Genomic DNA, 17,780 nt, shown 5'->3' with positions numbered 1-17,780 from the left:
TAATTTATGTCTTAGTTGCCTAATTAGATTCAGAAAATAGTATGTGTAAGATTTGTTTTAAATGATATTGTTGAAGAAATATTTGTTTCTTTTCCCTTAATCTATCGTAGATTAGATTAGGGTTGTGATATTCCAATCCAACGGGTTCTGTCAAGTTGGAATTGATTAAATCAATTCTTTTCATGTGGATTAGATCAAAATATGGATATTGTATATCATATTTATTTGTGTGTTTTGTGTTTTTCTTGTTTCTATACTTGATGCGCGTAATTTCAATAAGTTTTTTATGAACAGACGTTCCGATGGATGAAGATTCTTCAAAATCCTATTAAATACAAACAAATAAATAATCATATCATTATCATTATCATTATACAGACTAATTAAGACTTTAAAAATTAAAATGTACGAGTAGAATTACATGAGAACGGAAGCATTAATAAGTAGAGTGCTTGTCAATAATTTGTATCCCATTCTCGAAATTATTTTTTTATAATTCTAATACGCCCACAATCAGAATTAATCTAAACTTTATGGAGTAAATATTCCAAATAACAACCTAAACTCTTATATATAGCATCAAAAAATATTCCAAACATTTAATTTACAGTTTTTAAACATTCAAATTAAAAAAAAAAGATTACTTTTAAATTAAACTAAAATATTGTACTAGGGCAACAAGTTTTTTATTTAGATGACTCGTTCTTGATCTTGTTTTTGTTCTTGGGGAGTAAGTTAAAACATGCTCCTAATTAGTAAGATAATTACTAATTATTACTAATAATTACTAGCTAAACGCAGCGTAAGAATCGTTATATGCAAACACGTCACAATTAGTATTTTAATCAATTATTTACACTACTATTACAAATAACGTAGTATAGAAACTCATGCAATGCACGAATATGTTTCGGCACTTTATTAATGGTACTTCTAAGTTTTTTTATTATTAATGGTACCTTTATATTATTGAGCGTCTTACAACCATAACCTTTTCAAACTTTTTCCGTCCAAATCCTCTAAAACCGTTAGTTTTTTTCTTTTTCTTCTATTTTTTAATTTAAAACATAAAAAAAGTTAACGGTTTTGGACGTTTTTGGACCAAAAAGTTTAAAAAGTTACGATTGTAAGACGCTCAATAATACGATGATACTATTGATAATAAAAAAACTTAGAAATACGATTAATAAAGTGTCAAAACTCAAAAGTATTATTGATAATTTATAGGCTTATAGCTAAGTCGTACTGCCATGCCCGTGATTAATCTGACCAAATTCCATGACAAAAAAAATCAATTGGTGGCCCGTGGGTGTATTAGACAAAACAAAATAGAGCAGCTTGAGAACCTGACTTCGAAGTAGGCCTATTAGTTCACGAGTTGGCCTTTCCCATTTTTTGTTCAAACTATGTCCCCTTAACTTTTTTTTTAAGAGCTATTCTTTTAAGAGACCGTTTTTCGGTAATAAGGAGCTCATATATATACTAATAATTTGTATTAGTTGAGCTATTCAACGATTAATGTATAGGGCGCGACTCATAGAAATATCGTTTCATACAAAAATTTATTTTTTAGATTTTAGATAGGTTGAGAGAAGGAAATAATTAGGTTAGATTTGATCTGAGGATCGGATTCGATCTCAGGCTGAGGAAATGAAATGATTAGCTGAACTTGGTGTTTTGGATCGTCAATGCTATCTATGTTGGTGGCTTGGTGTTACCATTGTTTTAGAATTCTGAATTCGCCTCTACATTATACTCATAGATTATTTATCTATCTACATTATACTCGTAGATTATTTATCTATCTTTTACGAATTATTTGATGTATTTAGTATGAAGAGGCCTTATATATATACCAAATTTAATTTGAAAAATTCTTAGAAGAAAGGGAATACTTAATAATGTACATAGAGTTCTTCCCATGTGATAGATGTCATCTTCTTCAAATTAATCATAAGACATATTGGCATTTTCCTATGCTATTTTTGTCTCAATGGAGTAATAGTTAGTTTTTCTTCTACATACATGTTAGGCTGAGAAAAAAGATAAAATAAATAAAAATCGCATTCCTTTATGGCCTTCTATTGGTTATTCAAATTCCTCACTAGTCATGCATAGCTTTGTAATCTTATGCACAGGCAATGGAAGATCCAAAATTTTCAATCAATCGATACTCTTGAGTTTTATACTCCCTCCAATTCAGCACTAACGTCTTATTTACTTTATACACTCTATCCAATGCACTTATTCAATCCTTAATATCTCTAAATGTGCATTATTAAAAATTATGGAAAGTTGATATGAATAATCCTTGCATTAAGGCGAATCAAACAAGATCTCACATAACTATGTTTTAACTTGTAGATTAATAATAAAATACAAATTAAGAGTAAGAGATGAATGGTGTCCAAAAAGCAAATAAAACGTTAGTGCTGAATTGGAGAGAGTATAATAAATTTTTCCTATATTTTATTTTTGTCTCCCTAAATTTCAAGGAAGATTAAAATTCAAGATTCAGCTCATATTTAATTTTTATATGTAGTTATTTCTCAAGTAGAGGGTCTTTCTGCCCACAATCTCCTTTAATATTTATATGATATGTCATTAATCTGCTTTTTCAAGATCATAATCATAACTTTTATAAGCGTGATATATTGAATATAATGATAACGACAACCACTAAACTCATTCTTCATAGTTTATAATATTTTGTTGTTAATCATATTCATCCCGTGAACTTTATTTTTAGAATAAATATAAAGAGGGCATTCTAGTAATTCACACCCAAATCTCTTTATTTATTGGTTCTCTTCCATGCACACTTCAGCAAACACCTTATCCAAAAACACAAGGCTATATCCTATAGTCACCTATGGAGTATTTGGCTACCACATTTTTATTCTTTTCTCTTCTCATTACAAACACCCAAGCTTTAAATCCATCTTTGTGTTCTCCTTCCAATTCCGATGATACCTCGGATCTCTCAATCTTCCACATTTATGGCGGGTGCTCGCCATTCAAGGCCCGAGAAACCGGGCCTTGGGTCAACACCCTCCTTGACATGGCCTCAAAAGACCGAAAAAGGGTAGCATTCTTGGATAGTCTAGCGGCCCGAAAGACTTCCGCGCCAATTGCTTCGGGCCAACAAGTCCTTAACATTGGAAATTTTATAGTCCGGGCTAAGATTGGGACTCCGGGCCAACTTATGTTTATGGTCATGGACAATAGTTTGGACACTGCATGGGTTCCATGCTTGGGTTGCCAAGGGTGCACTTCTAGTGGATTCTCACCCAATTCTTCCACTACTTACGAGTTGCTTAATTGCGATTCAGCATTATGTCGCGAAACCCATGGGCTTCTTTCATGCCCGACAACAAGCCCTGGCCCGGGCCTAGGGGCTTGTTTGTACAACCAATCTTACGGTGGAGATTCATCTTTTGTTGCAACCCTTTCACATGATTCTTTATCAATAGACAAAGATGTGATCCCTAATTATGCTTTTGGGTGTATTAGTGCAATCTCAGGTAACTCAATCCCACCACAAGGCTTATTGGGCTTAGGCCGTGGGCCTTTATCTTTAATCTCTCAAGCCCAATCTCTTTACAATGGTACATTCTCTTATTGTCTACCTAGCTTCAAATCCTACTACTTCTCCGGGTCTCTCAAATTGGGCCTAACGGGCCAGCCCAAATATATTCGCACCACTCCTTTGCTCCAAAACCCTCACCGGCCCTCACTTTATTATGTGAACCTAATATCAATAAGTGTAGGCAAAGTTAAAGTACCCATCCCACAAGAATACTTCGCATTCAACCCGTCTACCGGAGTCGGTACCATTATTGACTCCGGTACACTCCTAACCCGGTTCGTAGGACCCGCATATACTGCGATCCGGGACGAGTTCAGGAACCAAGTCCAAGGCCCATTTAACCCAATTGGTGTATTTGACACATGTTTTCCCGTGACCCATGAGCAAGTGGCCCCCACAATAACCCTACATTTTGAAGGGTTAGACTTAAAATTACCAATGGAAAATACTTTGATTCATAGTAGTGCTGGAAATATGGCTTGCCTTGCAATGGCAGCAAATAGTGCAAATTCATTGATTAATATTATTGCAAGTTGGCAACAACAAAACCTTAGGATTCTTTATGATACTACCAATTCTCGCTTGGGCATTGCCCGGGAACTCTGTAACTGATTGAAGTCAACCACTATAAAATTACCTCTTGTATTTTTGTTAAATGTTCATAGCTTTTATGTGGTTTGCTCTAAGTAATAAGGAGAACTATGAAGCAATTAGCAAGGTAGTGGATACCATTAGAAGCATCAAAGTAATACTTTTTGTATTTTTTTTTATTTGATTTAGTAGTTTGCTTTAATTAAGATGAGATCTTTTTGCACTATGTGTTTTATTTGTTTTTTTTGACATTATTGATCGTTTATTTTTAATATGTATTTTATTTTTAATCTATAAGTAAAAATTTATTTTATTGGTCTCAGCGTAAATTTTATTAATATTGATTTTTTACAATTTTTAATCATGTGTAATTAGAAACATTTTAAACTAAAAATTAGATTGAATTCAATTCATTTAGAATATGCTCATCTCATCTTTTTAAAATAAATCTTTGTAAAAAGGAACTAAGTTTAACAAAAATAAGTTCACTTCAACAAAATACAGTTAAAGTTCATGTAAATACGCTAATTATTAATAAAAAAAATAAGTTTAATAAAAGTAAATTAATTAAAAATGAATAATTTAATGGAAAGGGTTAAATTTAGCAAACTAAATGTATTAAGTAGAAAGAAAAAAATATTTCAACAATATAACTTAGCTAGTTGGGAATAATACAAGTTTATTGCGATTCATAAATTTTTATATGAGACAGTCTTAATCTTACTATGAAACACATCTTATATGTAAATCAGATATTCTAACTAATAAGTATTAATTTTTAGGCAAAATTATAAGAAACTACCTAATCTATACCTCTTTTTAAAAAACTACCTTATGTAAAATTTTTTCTCTTCACGCAATTGGATTCTGAAACCCAACTATGGTAATTCATAACCCATACATTGAATTTAAGGAGGTGAAGGCACCACGTAGTAATTCGTTTTGCCTTCCTTTCTCGGTGGTCGACCTCTCCTCCTGCCTGCTATGGCGGAGCACTGAAGATCACTCGGCAGAGAGGAAGGTTTTTAGATAAGTCAAGAAGAAGAAGAAGAAGAAGAATGACCATTGTTGAAGAAGAAGGACAGATTTAATAAGTCACGTGAGACTCACATGATGGTCAACGGGTGAAATTAACAGTCAACAAACGTTATTCGTTAAAAGTTAGTCATTTGCAAAGATTTGTATTATATAGGTAGTTTTTTGCAAAATACATAAAGTAGTTTTTTAAAAAAAGGGGTATAGATTAGGTAGTTTCTTATAATTTTGCCTAATTTTTAATATATAAACTTCTTATTTTGATATTGTCTTCACTGATAAACACTCTCTCGGAAAAGTAGTTTACTACCATTCACATAAAAATTGCTCTTGTGAGAGATTGTTTTTCGATGAGACGATCTATTAACAAGAGCCTATATGTTGATAGTTTATGAAATATTAATTAGACTATTTAACCCATATATAAAGTACGTCTCACGATAAAACCGTCTCATATAAAAATTTGCATTCACATAGACTAATTGTGCTGGATAGGACGGGGCGTCGGAATGGACATAGACTCTAATTTTATTAAGGTTAGGCCCATACTTATTAGGCTATACCTTATCAGTCTAGGATCTATCTTTTTCCTCTAATTCTATTAAGTTATTCATGTGCGCTATTTTTTATATTTGTTTATCTTATTTATTTTACATAAATTTTTTTACTAAAGGTTAATTTGGGATAAGTAAGAATTGTCGAGAAAGATCTGCTTAGTACGTCTAAACTATGAGAGATCGAAGTTACTTAAAGAAATGTTCGAGCTATGTATGTCGATATGCAATATGAGCAAACTTGACCGTGGGTGATGTCTCGTAATGGACCTATGAGTATGGCTTTCAAGTGAAGTTGAGCCGAATTATAAAATCTGAAAAAAAAAAAAAAAGTTTATCAGACTTGTTAGATATGATTAGGCATGATTAAAAGGGAAAGTGATTAATAATTATTTTTGTATAAACTGATAATTATTTTCATGTAAGAACTATTGAATCATTTTTCTTCAATTATTAAAAAGCAAAATAATACTTACTTTATTAAAAAATAAGGAAATTATCAATAATAATAATTCAATATATATTTAATCCGCCGAAAATAAACTCACTTATTATTTATTTTTTAATAAAACCACGTAATGGGGTACATTGCTCATAGCACTCCTAGATTACCAGCAACCGGTTAGTTATCAAAAAATGAGTTTGCCTTTAATTCTTCCACCCACATTAACTCATGCTCTCTCTTCCACCATCATGAACTCAGTTTTTAACTCCCTTAATTAAAGACATTTTTTAAAACTGAATGGGATTTTTAAAGGCAATAAAACTCCATTGTTGTTGCTGCTAACAACGAGTTAACCTTTCACTCTCTGTAAAAATGGTAATAAGTAATTTGAATTCCATTGCATGTTTTTGATTTGATTACCTTCAATGTTTATTTGAACATCTATTAGAATCATAATGTAATGCCTCATCTTTTGCTATTGGTATGTAATGTAAACAATGTACTAAGGTAAGTTGAATTCTACTTTTGGGAGATGAATGGAAGTACGCATTGTTGAGAATTTTAAATTTTTTGATTACTTTAAAGTGCATAATGCCCTGTAATCAATGGAAGTAATGCAAGCATAATGACAGTTGCTACAAGCAAATGGAATAAGTAAAAAAATTCAGAAAATTCCTTGATTACTTCTTCAAGCAAAATAGTACATCATGATTTTAAAGATGTTAATGGAGATGGAGTACATAAAAATTGTGAAAGTTGGAGTACATTACCGACCCGTTTGGTTGGTAGTAATAAACGGTGGTAATAGAAATGAAAAATTATGCAAATTTAGTTGAAAATCTCATGGCTACCTTAATGGTCATGCTTGTCCCACTCCAGTTATCTCATTTTCTTCATAAAATTCATTCCAATGCATTACCATTGGAAGAGGTGGTATTAGGTGGTAATGGAAAATTGTAAACAAAAAATTTTTTTTGTGATCAAAGTTTCATATAAGTTTCATTACCATGGGAATGATATGAAACTTTTGATATGAATGATATGAAGCTTTTGATGAAATTTTACACTATAAATCATTCTCATTACCACCATTTAGTACCGCTAATCAAACGGGTCGTACAGGTAGAAGAAAATCAGTGGAAGGAGGTTAAAATGTCAAAAAAAAACGTTAAAAAATAAAAAAAAAAAATTTAACCGTTTTTTACCGGTTATACACTTGCTAGGAATCACTAGTGGAAAAAAAATATATCTGTTGCTAATCAATTGCTGCGGTTTTTGTTGAACGCAGCTTAAAATAGCATAAAAGAATTCAAAAAAAAAAAAAAAGTTAGTTCAAATGCTGCGGTTTTGTTGTAGCCCGCAGCATATAATCTAAAAGACATGAGTATATGCTACGATTTTTGGCAGCCCGCAACAAATAGTTATTCTAAAAAATTAAAAACACGTTCAGACTTGAGTATATGCTGCGGTTATTGGCAGCCCGTAGCAAATAGTGATTCTAAAAATTTAAAAACCCGCGTTTCAACGTTCATTTGCTCAAAACCCTCCTAAAACCCACGACGACTGTTGTCTTCTTCTTCAAGTTTTTCAAGTTCTTCAAAAATTTCTTCAAAAACACACGAAAATCTCTTCAAATTCTTCAAGTTCTTCAAAAAACCCACGACTGCTACTGTGTTCTTCTCTTCAATTTCATTCATCATCTTCCAAATCCCACGACTGCTACGTACTGTGTTCTTCAATAACCACCCATTGCACGAATTTCCTTCTCCATCTTTGTTTAAATTCTTCAACCCACCATCGTTGTTTTTCCTTCAAAAACCCACGAAATTAAGGCTAAGTCTTGCTCTTCAAGGTATAAAATTTTCAATCTTTGTTTAAGTTCTTCAAGAATATAGCTTCATTGTGTTTTAAGGATTTAGTATTTTTTTATACTAATTTTGATTTTGTTTATCATTGTAGGTTACATAATCCTATTGTAGAAACAAAATTATCATATCTAATTACCGAGGTATGTATTTTATATTTAAATGTGAATAATTTTAATTAATTAGGATTTTTAGGGTAGATTGAATGTGAATAATTTACTTATGTATATATATAGTTGTATATTTGAATGTGAATAATTTACTTATGTATGTAGCTGTATATTATTAGTTTCTTATTATTTTGATTTATGTGTATTTGATTAAAGAAAATGGTTTTTTTTTGTTATATATGTTTTGTAATTAAAATATACATAATTTGATTACTTTAAATAATATAAAGGTTAAATAGGGTTAATCTGGGTTAATTAGGGTTAATTAGATATGTTAAAAGTTGTGTATTAATTTTGTTTTGAATTAATTAATCACACTTAGGATGACAAAAGATTGTTCTTGGATGTTTGAAAGCATTGAATCGTCAGAATTTATTGATGGCGTATTAGAATTTTATAGTATTGCGGTTGAACATCAAGTTAGGAAGGGGGGAGTTGGTTTTTATTTCCCATGAGTCACTTGTGGCAATGTATCAAAGGTAGATAGTGTTCATATCCTTAGGGAGCACATACTTCGACGTGGATTTAGGCCTCAATATCATGTTTGGGTTTGGCATGGTGAGGAGGGAGTTTACAAAGAGAAAAGTATTGTTGAGGATGTCAATAATGTGGCTGATGTCAATGAGGATGTAGTAGATCGTGTTGATGGGTATGAGATAGATGAAGAGAATGTCGATGAGGATGTGGATTGTGTTAATGAGATGATGGAGGGAGTCGAGGATGAGTTAGGAAAACGTCCTCGTGTTTTTGACTTGTTGACAGAGGCTTCTCAAAGGCCTTTGTACCCTAGATGTACAAAGTTCACCAAACTAACAGCAGTGTTGAAAATTTTCAACATTAAGTCAAAGTTCAATTTGAGTGACGCTAGTTTCACAATGTTATTAGAAGCGTTAGGTGAGATGCTTCCTGAGGCAAATGAACTTCCAAAGTCAACATATTATGCCAAAAAGCTCATGTGTCCTTTCGGCTTAAAGTACCAGAAGATTCATGCGTGTCAGAGATTCAATCCAAAATGATACCACCTGATGAAGTAGCAACTCTCAGAGCAGAAATTACGAAGGACATTCTCGTCAAAGTTACATTCATGTTGCAGAAGATGGGAGCATCCACTGTAGACTTGGCAAATCTGATTGTCGAAGATCAGTAAAGTCAACATGGGGATCCTAAGGCTTCGGCCGAGCCAACACCTGAGCCCATTACCCCCGTAGCACCCCAGCCCATTACTACCCCATAAGGGCAAAATCCTACACCGGAGACCATGAACTCCGTTGCTCAAAATCCAGAGCCAACTCCCGAGCCAACGGTAAAGGTACATAGTTTTTAAATATATAAGCACTTATTAATTTAAATTGCAACGTGTTTTAATATTTTATTATGATGCTTATTACACTAAACGACACAATATTCAGGAGGCGACTCCTTGTTCTCTTTTTCTGCCTCAGTTAGGTGTTGCTAGTGATGGCGACTTAATTGAGGTTACATTTGGTGTGGCACAACCAACTAAAGAGGGCCAAACAGTGCATTCCATGCCTGTTACAAGTGGCCACATCAGTGTGATCGTAGATTTTATTCTAAAGGGGTTTGAAGATGTCTCACTCCCGGTTCCAATGCCAGAATGGAGCCTTGAGAAACTATCAGACGCCCTAGGTAGTTTCGTCACATGGCCATATGCTTGGGTCCGATTCACTACCATGGTAATAATCATTTGTATCTTATTTATTTTTATTTTTTTAATTGCATGCTTACACTAATTTAATTGTATAAATTAAAATAGCAAAAGAGTCCAAAGGGCTCTAGGAGAGAGATCGGTTCCTCATCAAAGGTGTCGACTGGGTCAAAGTCGATGGCAATCACTCCAATTTTGACTGATGCAGAGCTAAAAGATCTTTCTCAAGATTGCAAATGGCTGCACACATGTGCATCTCGCATGTGTGAGGAATGCGTGAGGAGGACCCAATCGTTCTAACCCTGCAGAAGGAACAATTCTGCTTTGTTGAGAGCCCTTTTGTAATTATTGGTCCTAATGACATTGGGCAATTTTTGAGAGGAGAAATGTTGAATGTAGCTCTTATCCATGTCTACATGAGGTGATGCTCATTATCTTACAATTGAGGCATTATTGTTTAATTGTTTTACTAACCAAATTACTGGCAAAATTTTCTTATTTGTGAGTTTAGTACGGCTTACGAGGAGCTAAATTCTTGCGAACCTCTAATAAAAATTGGATGGTTTTGTCCTGAGTCGATTTCGGGTATTAAAAGCGTAAATGATCCAGATGACATCAAAGCATACATTGAAACTGCTTTGAATAATTCCATTGCATCTAAACACATGTTCATTCTGGCTCCATATGTGGAAGAGTAAGTTTTATTTTTGAATTTGAACATATCTGATCTTTTGATTTTTAATTTTACATAATCTCTAATTTGTTGATTTTAAATTTGAATTTGTAGTTTGCATTGGATACTTTTGGTCATATGTCCTTTGACGAATACTGTGCACGTCTTCGACTCATTACAAAAAGCTCAAAGTTACCTCACAACACAAAATTCAAAGCCTTGTTGAATGCGTAATTTTATAAATTATACCAATTTCATTTAATTAAGTGTTATATATATATATATAAATAGTATTACATTAGTTATATATTATTACATGCATTGATATATAAATAGTTATACTTTTCCTATGCGTTTCAGCACAATGAAGAAAGTGCGTGGAAAAATGGGATCTATATCCAGAGCCACATTTCCCAAATGGACAGCAGTAAAGGTACACAACACTATTCGAAATACGTTTCATTTAAGTGTTTTTGGCACCTTCGCGCATAAAGTAGCTCAAATATGGTTTGTTTTGCACGAAACTTGGCACACAACACTATTTGGTATATATTATTGTGTTGAAGTGGTTAGAATTGAAAATCATAGTCATATGCTAGAAATTACGTGCTAAGTAGCGATTTTAAGGGTTTTTAAGCTTTTTTGGCACTTTCACACATAAAGTAGATCAAACATGGTTTGTTTTGCACGAAACTTTGCACATAACACTATTTCGTATATATTATTGTGTTGAAGTGGTTAGATCAATTGAAAATCATAGTCATATGCTAGAAATTACGTGGTAAGTTGCGATTTTAAGAGTTTTCTCAAACTTGGTTTGTTTTGCACGAAACTTGGCACACAACACTAACATCTATTTTCTCTTAGTGCTTTTGACAAGATTATAATACCGTTGATTGCGGCTACTACACTCTTAAATACATGGACGATATCTTACAATCCGTGAAGGAGGTTGGAGTCGAAAACATTCATGCCATAAGTATTTGTTACGTTCTTAAATTATAATATTATATATTTACTATTGGTAAAATCTAATGTTTATGTATCATTTAATTTAATATTATATTATAGGTTTTATACGACACTCCAAGAGAAACACGCCCTTTGGGAGATGGGAAAATGCGCGAATTGAAAGACAAGATTGACGCGTATCTTGCTAATTTTTGTTCTTGGTAAATAATGTAATTAGTTTAGATTTAGGACTTTAATTTGTATATGTACATATTATTATATATACGATCGAGAGTGTATATATATATATATATTAGTTGGTGATTATTGGTGATTATCATTGGATTATTACATTGTACATTAATCATTGTTTATTACATTGTACATTAATCATTGGATTATTTATTAATATTAAACGAAAAAAGAAAAAAAATATATATGCTATATGCTGCGGTTCTCCCAAAATCGCAGCATATAGAGTATTTTTGATTTAAAAAAAAGACTATGCTGCGGTTCCTATAAAACCGCAACATATAGTCTTTTTTTGTGCTGCGGTTTAAAAACCGCAGCATTTAAAATAGGTCATCTGCTGCTATCACTAATGCTTGGGGTTTAAACCGCAGCATATTATGGCCAAAAAAACGCAGCAAATGAGGTTTTTTCCACTAGTAAATGCTATAAGCAATGTACCCAATTAAGTAGGTTTATTAAATAATAAATAATAAGTGGATTTATTTTCGACGGATTGAGTATAAGTTGCATTATTAATGAAAATTTCTCCTATAATATATGATTTGCATACTATATATCAATAATTGACACATGGACATGTTATGACATATTGCTATGTGACAAGCGACATGCTGAAAAGGGGAAATTTTTAAGTCAAATGAATAGCCTATTTTTACTCATAAAACATGTCGTGGAATGAATAGTGAGGCATACATCACTAATCCGCTATATCATTTAGTGACATACTTTCAACTCTTTCGATGAAATTAACAGAATTATTGTTCCGTCATAATGAAATTGTTATTGTTTTTTGTTACGACAATTTTAAGGGAAAAGATTTGTGATAATCTCAATTTTAAAACTCCTTGTCTACCTCCATCTTATGACTTTTACTATAAGTATAAATTTAATGCAAACCGAAAAATTGGGCAAACGCGCACATATGATTTATGGTCATATGAAGAAGTGTGAGAATTGTGTGGATATGATGAAAATATAAATTAAACGTGATGAGAAATGAATAAAGAGTTTGAGTCATGATCCAAAATAAAAAAACTCCCAAAATTTATGAGATAAACTAAAAAAAAACAATATAGCAAGATCCATGGGATTTTATATTTTTCTTGTATTTGTAAATTTGTATTCATTCAATTTATTATAACATTTATAAATTGAACTAAATGGCCCAATCAAATTATATAAAACATTAACTTTTGTATTAAAATCGACCCTTTACGAATTAAAACACTTATTTTTAAAATTTCGGCTCTTGTATGAACTTATCTCACCGTATCATTCACAAGGCGGTCTCATATAACAGTGGGATACCCCAGATTTGGATTTAAAAAGATTGACAAACTACTCATATTAATAAGGTGCATTTTTTTTTCATGGGAGCTTATTTGCTAAAAACTTCACGGTTAAACGTGCTTGGTGGGGAGTAATTTTAGGATGGTTTACCTTCCGGGAAGTTTTCACGGATGCGCACGAGTGAAGCCAAAGTGCCCTGGAAAGACTTGTGTTGGCCTATGGGATCAGTTTACAGGCTCCATGAATAGTCACCGGTGGTCTGAGAGGTCGGGGTGTTAGAAAGAGTTCATCAATTTATTTAAGAGTATAATGATCAGTGAATTACAAAATTGTTCGAACATACTTATCTGTCTAAATGAATTTGCCCTATTTTTAGCATTCCCAATAAATTCGCTCACCTCTATTATTGGTCATGATCAATACTTGTACTCTCTATATTTTCTTATTTCTAAATACTTTATTACTTTAACCTAATATACTTAACTTCTTAACCTCCATGGCAAAAGCAAATGAGGCTAGCGAATTCATTCAGATCAAGGATTATATGGTAATTTACCCTCTCTGTTCCACCAAATTTGCCCCATATGCAATTCGTAAAAATAATGACACAAAAATAAAAGTTAAACAATAATGAGAGAAATATGTGGATATAGGCGGGCAAGATTTTCTAGGAGATTTTCCTTATATCTACCACCTACTTACTACACATGACGGTTGACGCAAGATTTTCCTTACTCAAATTCATACCCATATCCACCAGAACAAACAAAAATAGTAAACTGTTTACATGTTAGATATGACTCAAATCAAGTATTTTGGTTAGCATTTACTTTACACGTTGGTTACAAAAAAGTCACAATTCAGTTTGCATTTTCTATTTTCGTGTTTCATTCAATTCAGATACATTTAATTTAAAAAAAAATATTTTTTAAATCGGATAGCTTTCGATTTCAAATTCTTTTGAACATCTCAATATAATGGCAAATAAAGTTTTACACAAATACGATATTTTCAACTAATTTTAAGGGAAACAAGCATTTTAATTTTAATTTATAGTCCTTTTATAATATAGTCTGAAATTAGTGTGCATAGTCTTTGAAACGTCACAATCAAGTTCAGTATCCCGTTCCGCTTTTTTTGCATTCTGAAACTACTCTTCTCTGTCTTTTCTCTATTATGAATTCCCCACTCTTCCTTTCTCCCATCTTTTTTCTCCCCATATCTCTTCAACTCTTCCTCTTTCTCTCTCTACAAACAATCCCAAACCTCTTTCTACCTCACCTTTCTGGGTTTTATCCTTTAATCACGCCCACAACTAAGTCAATTTTCCCTATTCTCTTTTTCTCCTTCCAAATTGTGGTTGTACTTATGTTTATCATGCTGATTATTGTTTTTTTTTTTCGTTTTGAATTTGGTTTCTGAATGTTTGCTGTAATTGGGGTTTTTCTACCCTTTGGAAATTGGTAAGTTCTTCACAATTGACCTCAATTCTGGGTTTACTTACTTATTGCTTATCCTATAAATTTGACGTTATAGTCTGAATTGAAGCCATTGTTAGACTAAACCATATTCAATTCAGACTTTGAATTTGTTTTCTGAATGTTTGCTGTAATTGGGGTTTTTTCTACCCTTAGGAAATTGGTATGTTCTTCACAATTGACCACAATTCTGGGTTTACTTACTTATTGCTTATCCTATAAAATTGACGTTATAGTCTGAATTGAACCCAGTGTTAGACGAAACCATATTACCTTGATTTTCTTTCTTTTTTTAAGCTGGATCGTATTTGATTATTGGGGTACTTTTCCGTTCTATTTTCTTTTATAGAAACTGCAGATCCTTATTTTGCACCCATTTGTTTGGCTTCTTCCTTGTTAAATTATGGATGTTTGGGAACTTTTGATTATAGGAGTATAATGTTTGGTGTTGCTTAATCGAAGCACATTATTCTTTATTACTGTATGATAGTACTACTACTATTTAGTAGTCATGGGTTTGGTTAAATTCATTAGGACTCACCAAATTTAAGCACACTCCATTGCTCCTTGGGTGATAAGTGATAACAAAGATGTTTCCAATCACCCCTAGTAGGAAACATTATTTGCATAATTGCATCATTATACAAATTAGAAGTACACATGATTTAATTTGATCTGTAATAAAATAACTATAAATTAATTATTTGGAGGAAATTGTTAAAAATAAACCAATTTTTGCTTCATAATCCAACTATTGTTTGTTTTTGAACAAACCTACATATTCGGTATAATTGCTGAAAACAAGCTCAATTATTGTTTATTTCACATTCTTGATTTACAAAGAAGCTTTGAAAATTGTTTATAAATAATAGTATGCGAGTTTATTATTCCGCAAATATAACTAATAGACTGGTTTATTAAAAATTATTGTGTGGGTTTATTTTCAGCGGATCAAGCAGATTGGTTCATTATTAATAATGTACCTTATTTATTTTGCATGAATTGGTTTTTTAGAAGTGTTCCATATTAACTTTTCTCTAGTATGGAATTTAACTTTTGGTGGCTTGGTCTCTTGTATTTTGCTGTTGTTGGGTGAAGATGTTGTTGTAGAGGTGAGAGCCTGAGAGGATAATTGATGCTGCAACTTTGTGGTGCATGATGGAGAGTTTGATGCAATGGGCGATGTCGTTTGCACGTCAAGATGAAGGAGCGGCAGCGTTGGACTGCTGAGGAGGACTCTCTATTAGCTGCGTACGTTAAGCAATTCGGTCCTAGAGAATGGCACCTCGTCTCCCAACGAATGAACACAACCCTTGATAGGGATGCAAAATCATGTCTAGAGAGGTGGAAGAATTACCTCAAACCGGGTATTAAGAAAGGCTCGCTTACTGAGGAAGAACAACGGCTTGTTATTCGTCTGCAAGCAAAGCACGGTAATAAATGGAAGAAGATCGCTGCTGAGGTTCCTGGGCGTACCGCTAAAAGGCTCGGCAAGTGGTGGGAGGTTTACAAAGAAAAACAACAACGGGCCAACAAGGAAACTACCAAGTGTTTGGACCCTATCGAAGAGGGCAAGTACGATCATATATTGGAAACGTTTGCTGAGAAGCTAGTGAAAGAACGTGCACCTTCAGGACCCTCGTATTTTATGGCAGCTTCAAACGGGGGGTTTTTACATAGTAGTGATCACCCGCCTCCTACGGTGCCTGCCTCGCCAAATGTGGCTTCGACTACCACCATGCTCCCACCTTGGCTTTCAACTTCGTATGGAGGGCGGCCGCCTTCTTCGCCTTCCGTTACCTTGAGTCTTGCATCCACGACTGTACCTGTGCCAACCCCGACTACAGTGGGTTGGCTTCCACAAGAAAGGGGGCTCCACAACATTGATGATTCCGCTCTTACTTTGGGCTGCTTGCCATCTTGTCCCGGGGGACTTCCCGAGCAGATGCTAATGTCGGAACTCATGGATTCTTGTAGGGAACTAGAGGAAGGTCATCGAGCTTTGACAGCTCATAAGAAAGAAGCTGCGTGGAGACTGAAGAGGGTGGAGCTTCAACTCGAGTCTGAGAAGGGAAGTCGGAAAAGGGAGAAAACCGAAGAGATTGAGGCAAAGATAAATGCTCTTAGAGAAGAGCAGAAGGCTAGTATGGAGAGAATCGAGGCAGAGTACCGAGAGCAACTCGCTGGGTTACGAAGAGATGCTGAAGCTAAAGAGCAGAAACTTGCCGAGCAATGGGCTGCAAAGCACACGAGAATTACTAAGTTGCTTGAGCAGATAGCGTGTAGGACCCGAATTCCTGAGCCAAATTGATTCAGCACTCACAATGTCGTTCGAGTATTAGATTTTATTGTACGATCGAACATCTATGTTCTTGTTAGTTGCTGAAATGCTATGTTCTGCATCTTGATTTGGTTACTTTTTGGGTCACTTTGTTGTATTAGAAAACGTTAATTTGTGCAAGAACAAGGGGCCGAATGGCCTCCAGGCTCCCACTATTATAGCCTAGTTTCAGCAAATCAGCTTATTTCAGAAGAATTTTAATGGCTTAAGCACAATTTTGATGCTTAAAATGTCATGTAATTCTTGAGTTTTTACCCCTTTCTTCTCGTCCTTTTACTCTTATGTTCTTGTTTCATGCTTTCTTGTTGCTCTCTTTTAGAGCCTACTATTGTTTTTTGGATGAAAATTAGTACAGTGGGGAATTGAGTTGGAGATTACAACAAATGAGTTGGAGATTACGAAAACAATAAGTGCATTTAAAAAGAAGAAAAGAATACTCTTATTATACTTCTTTCATTTCAAAATATGCAGTTTAATGCTCTAATTTAATCTTTATATCTCTGATTAGGTATAATAAAAAATTATAAAAATTTGATATTGATACATTGACACGAATTAACAAGGTTTTAATTATTTATGTTTTAACTTAAAAATAAAAAACTAAATTCAAATTAAGATCTTTGTTTTAGTGACTTTGTCCTATTTAATTTTTTAATAATATTAACAGTTAATTTTTCATTTGTATTTTATTCTTAATATATAAGTTAAAAATACAATTAACTGAGATTTTTTATTTGATTCTCCTTAATATAAAAATTATTAATATTAATTTTTTATAATTTTAAACTATGTATCCTTAGAGATATTAAAACTTCAATATATATTTTAACAAATATATCCAAATAAAATGGAAAATGTAATAGTGGAATAGTTTAGGAAA

The 17,780-nt window shown here is 33.1% G+C and overlaps 2 protein-coding genes across 2 annotated transcripts; both read left to right on the top strand.

Moving 5' to 3' along the window:
- The first annotated feature begins 2,769 nt into the window (after nt 1-2,769).
- LOC130824238 (aspartyl protease AED3) lies at nt 2,770-4,406 on the top strand. The gene has a single exon (XM_057689158.1). It carries the CDS (start codon nt 2,873-2,875, stop codon nt 4,199-4,201), a length of 1,329 nt encoding a protein of 442 aa, XP_057545141.1. The 5' UTR covers nt 2,770-2,872; the 3' UTR covers nt 4,202-4,406.
- A 9,791-nt stretch (nt 4,407-14,197) lies between these two features.
- LOC130824166 (transcription factor AS1-like) lies at nt 14,198-17,140 on the top strand. Its single transcript, XM_057689060.1, has 2 exons — nt 14,198-14,544; nt 15,658-17,140. The coding sequence occupies exon 2, from the start codon at nt 15,761-15,763 to the stop codon at nt 16,868-16,870; it is 1,110 nt and encodes a 369-aa protein (XP_057545043.1). The 5' UTR covers nt 14,198-14,544; nt 15,658-15,760; the 3' UTR covers nt 16,871-17,140.
- Nucleotides 17,141-17,780: the final 640 nt, after the last annotated feature.

This window comes from Amaranthus tricolor, chromosome 9 (assembly GCF_026212465.1).
Source record: "Amaranthus tricolor cultivar Red isolate AtriRed21 chromosome 9, ASM2621246v1, whole genome shotgun sequence".
NCBI classification, from domain to species: domain Eukaryota; kingdom Viridiplantae; phylum Streptophyta; class Magnoliopsida; order Caryophyllales; family Amaranthaceae; genus Amaranthus; species Amaranthus tricolor.
The sequence above is the reverse complement of the archived record's forward strand: the minus strand, read 5'-3'. Positions and strand labels throughout refer to the sequence as shown.

What these genes read in the sequence shown, in the direction of transcription:
- LOC130824238 (XM_057689158.1), top strand. Translation starts at nt 2,873, where the DNA reads ATGGAGTATTTGGCTACCACATTTTTATTCTTTTCTCTTCTCATTACA.
- LOC130824166 (XM_057689060.1), top strand. Translation starts at nt 15,761, where the DNA reads ATGAAGGAGCGGCAGCGTTGGACTGCTGAGGAGGACTCTCTATTAGCT.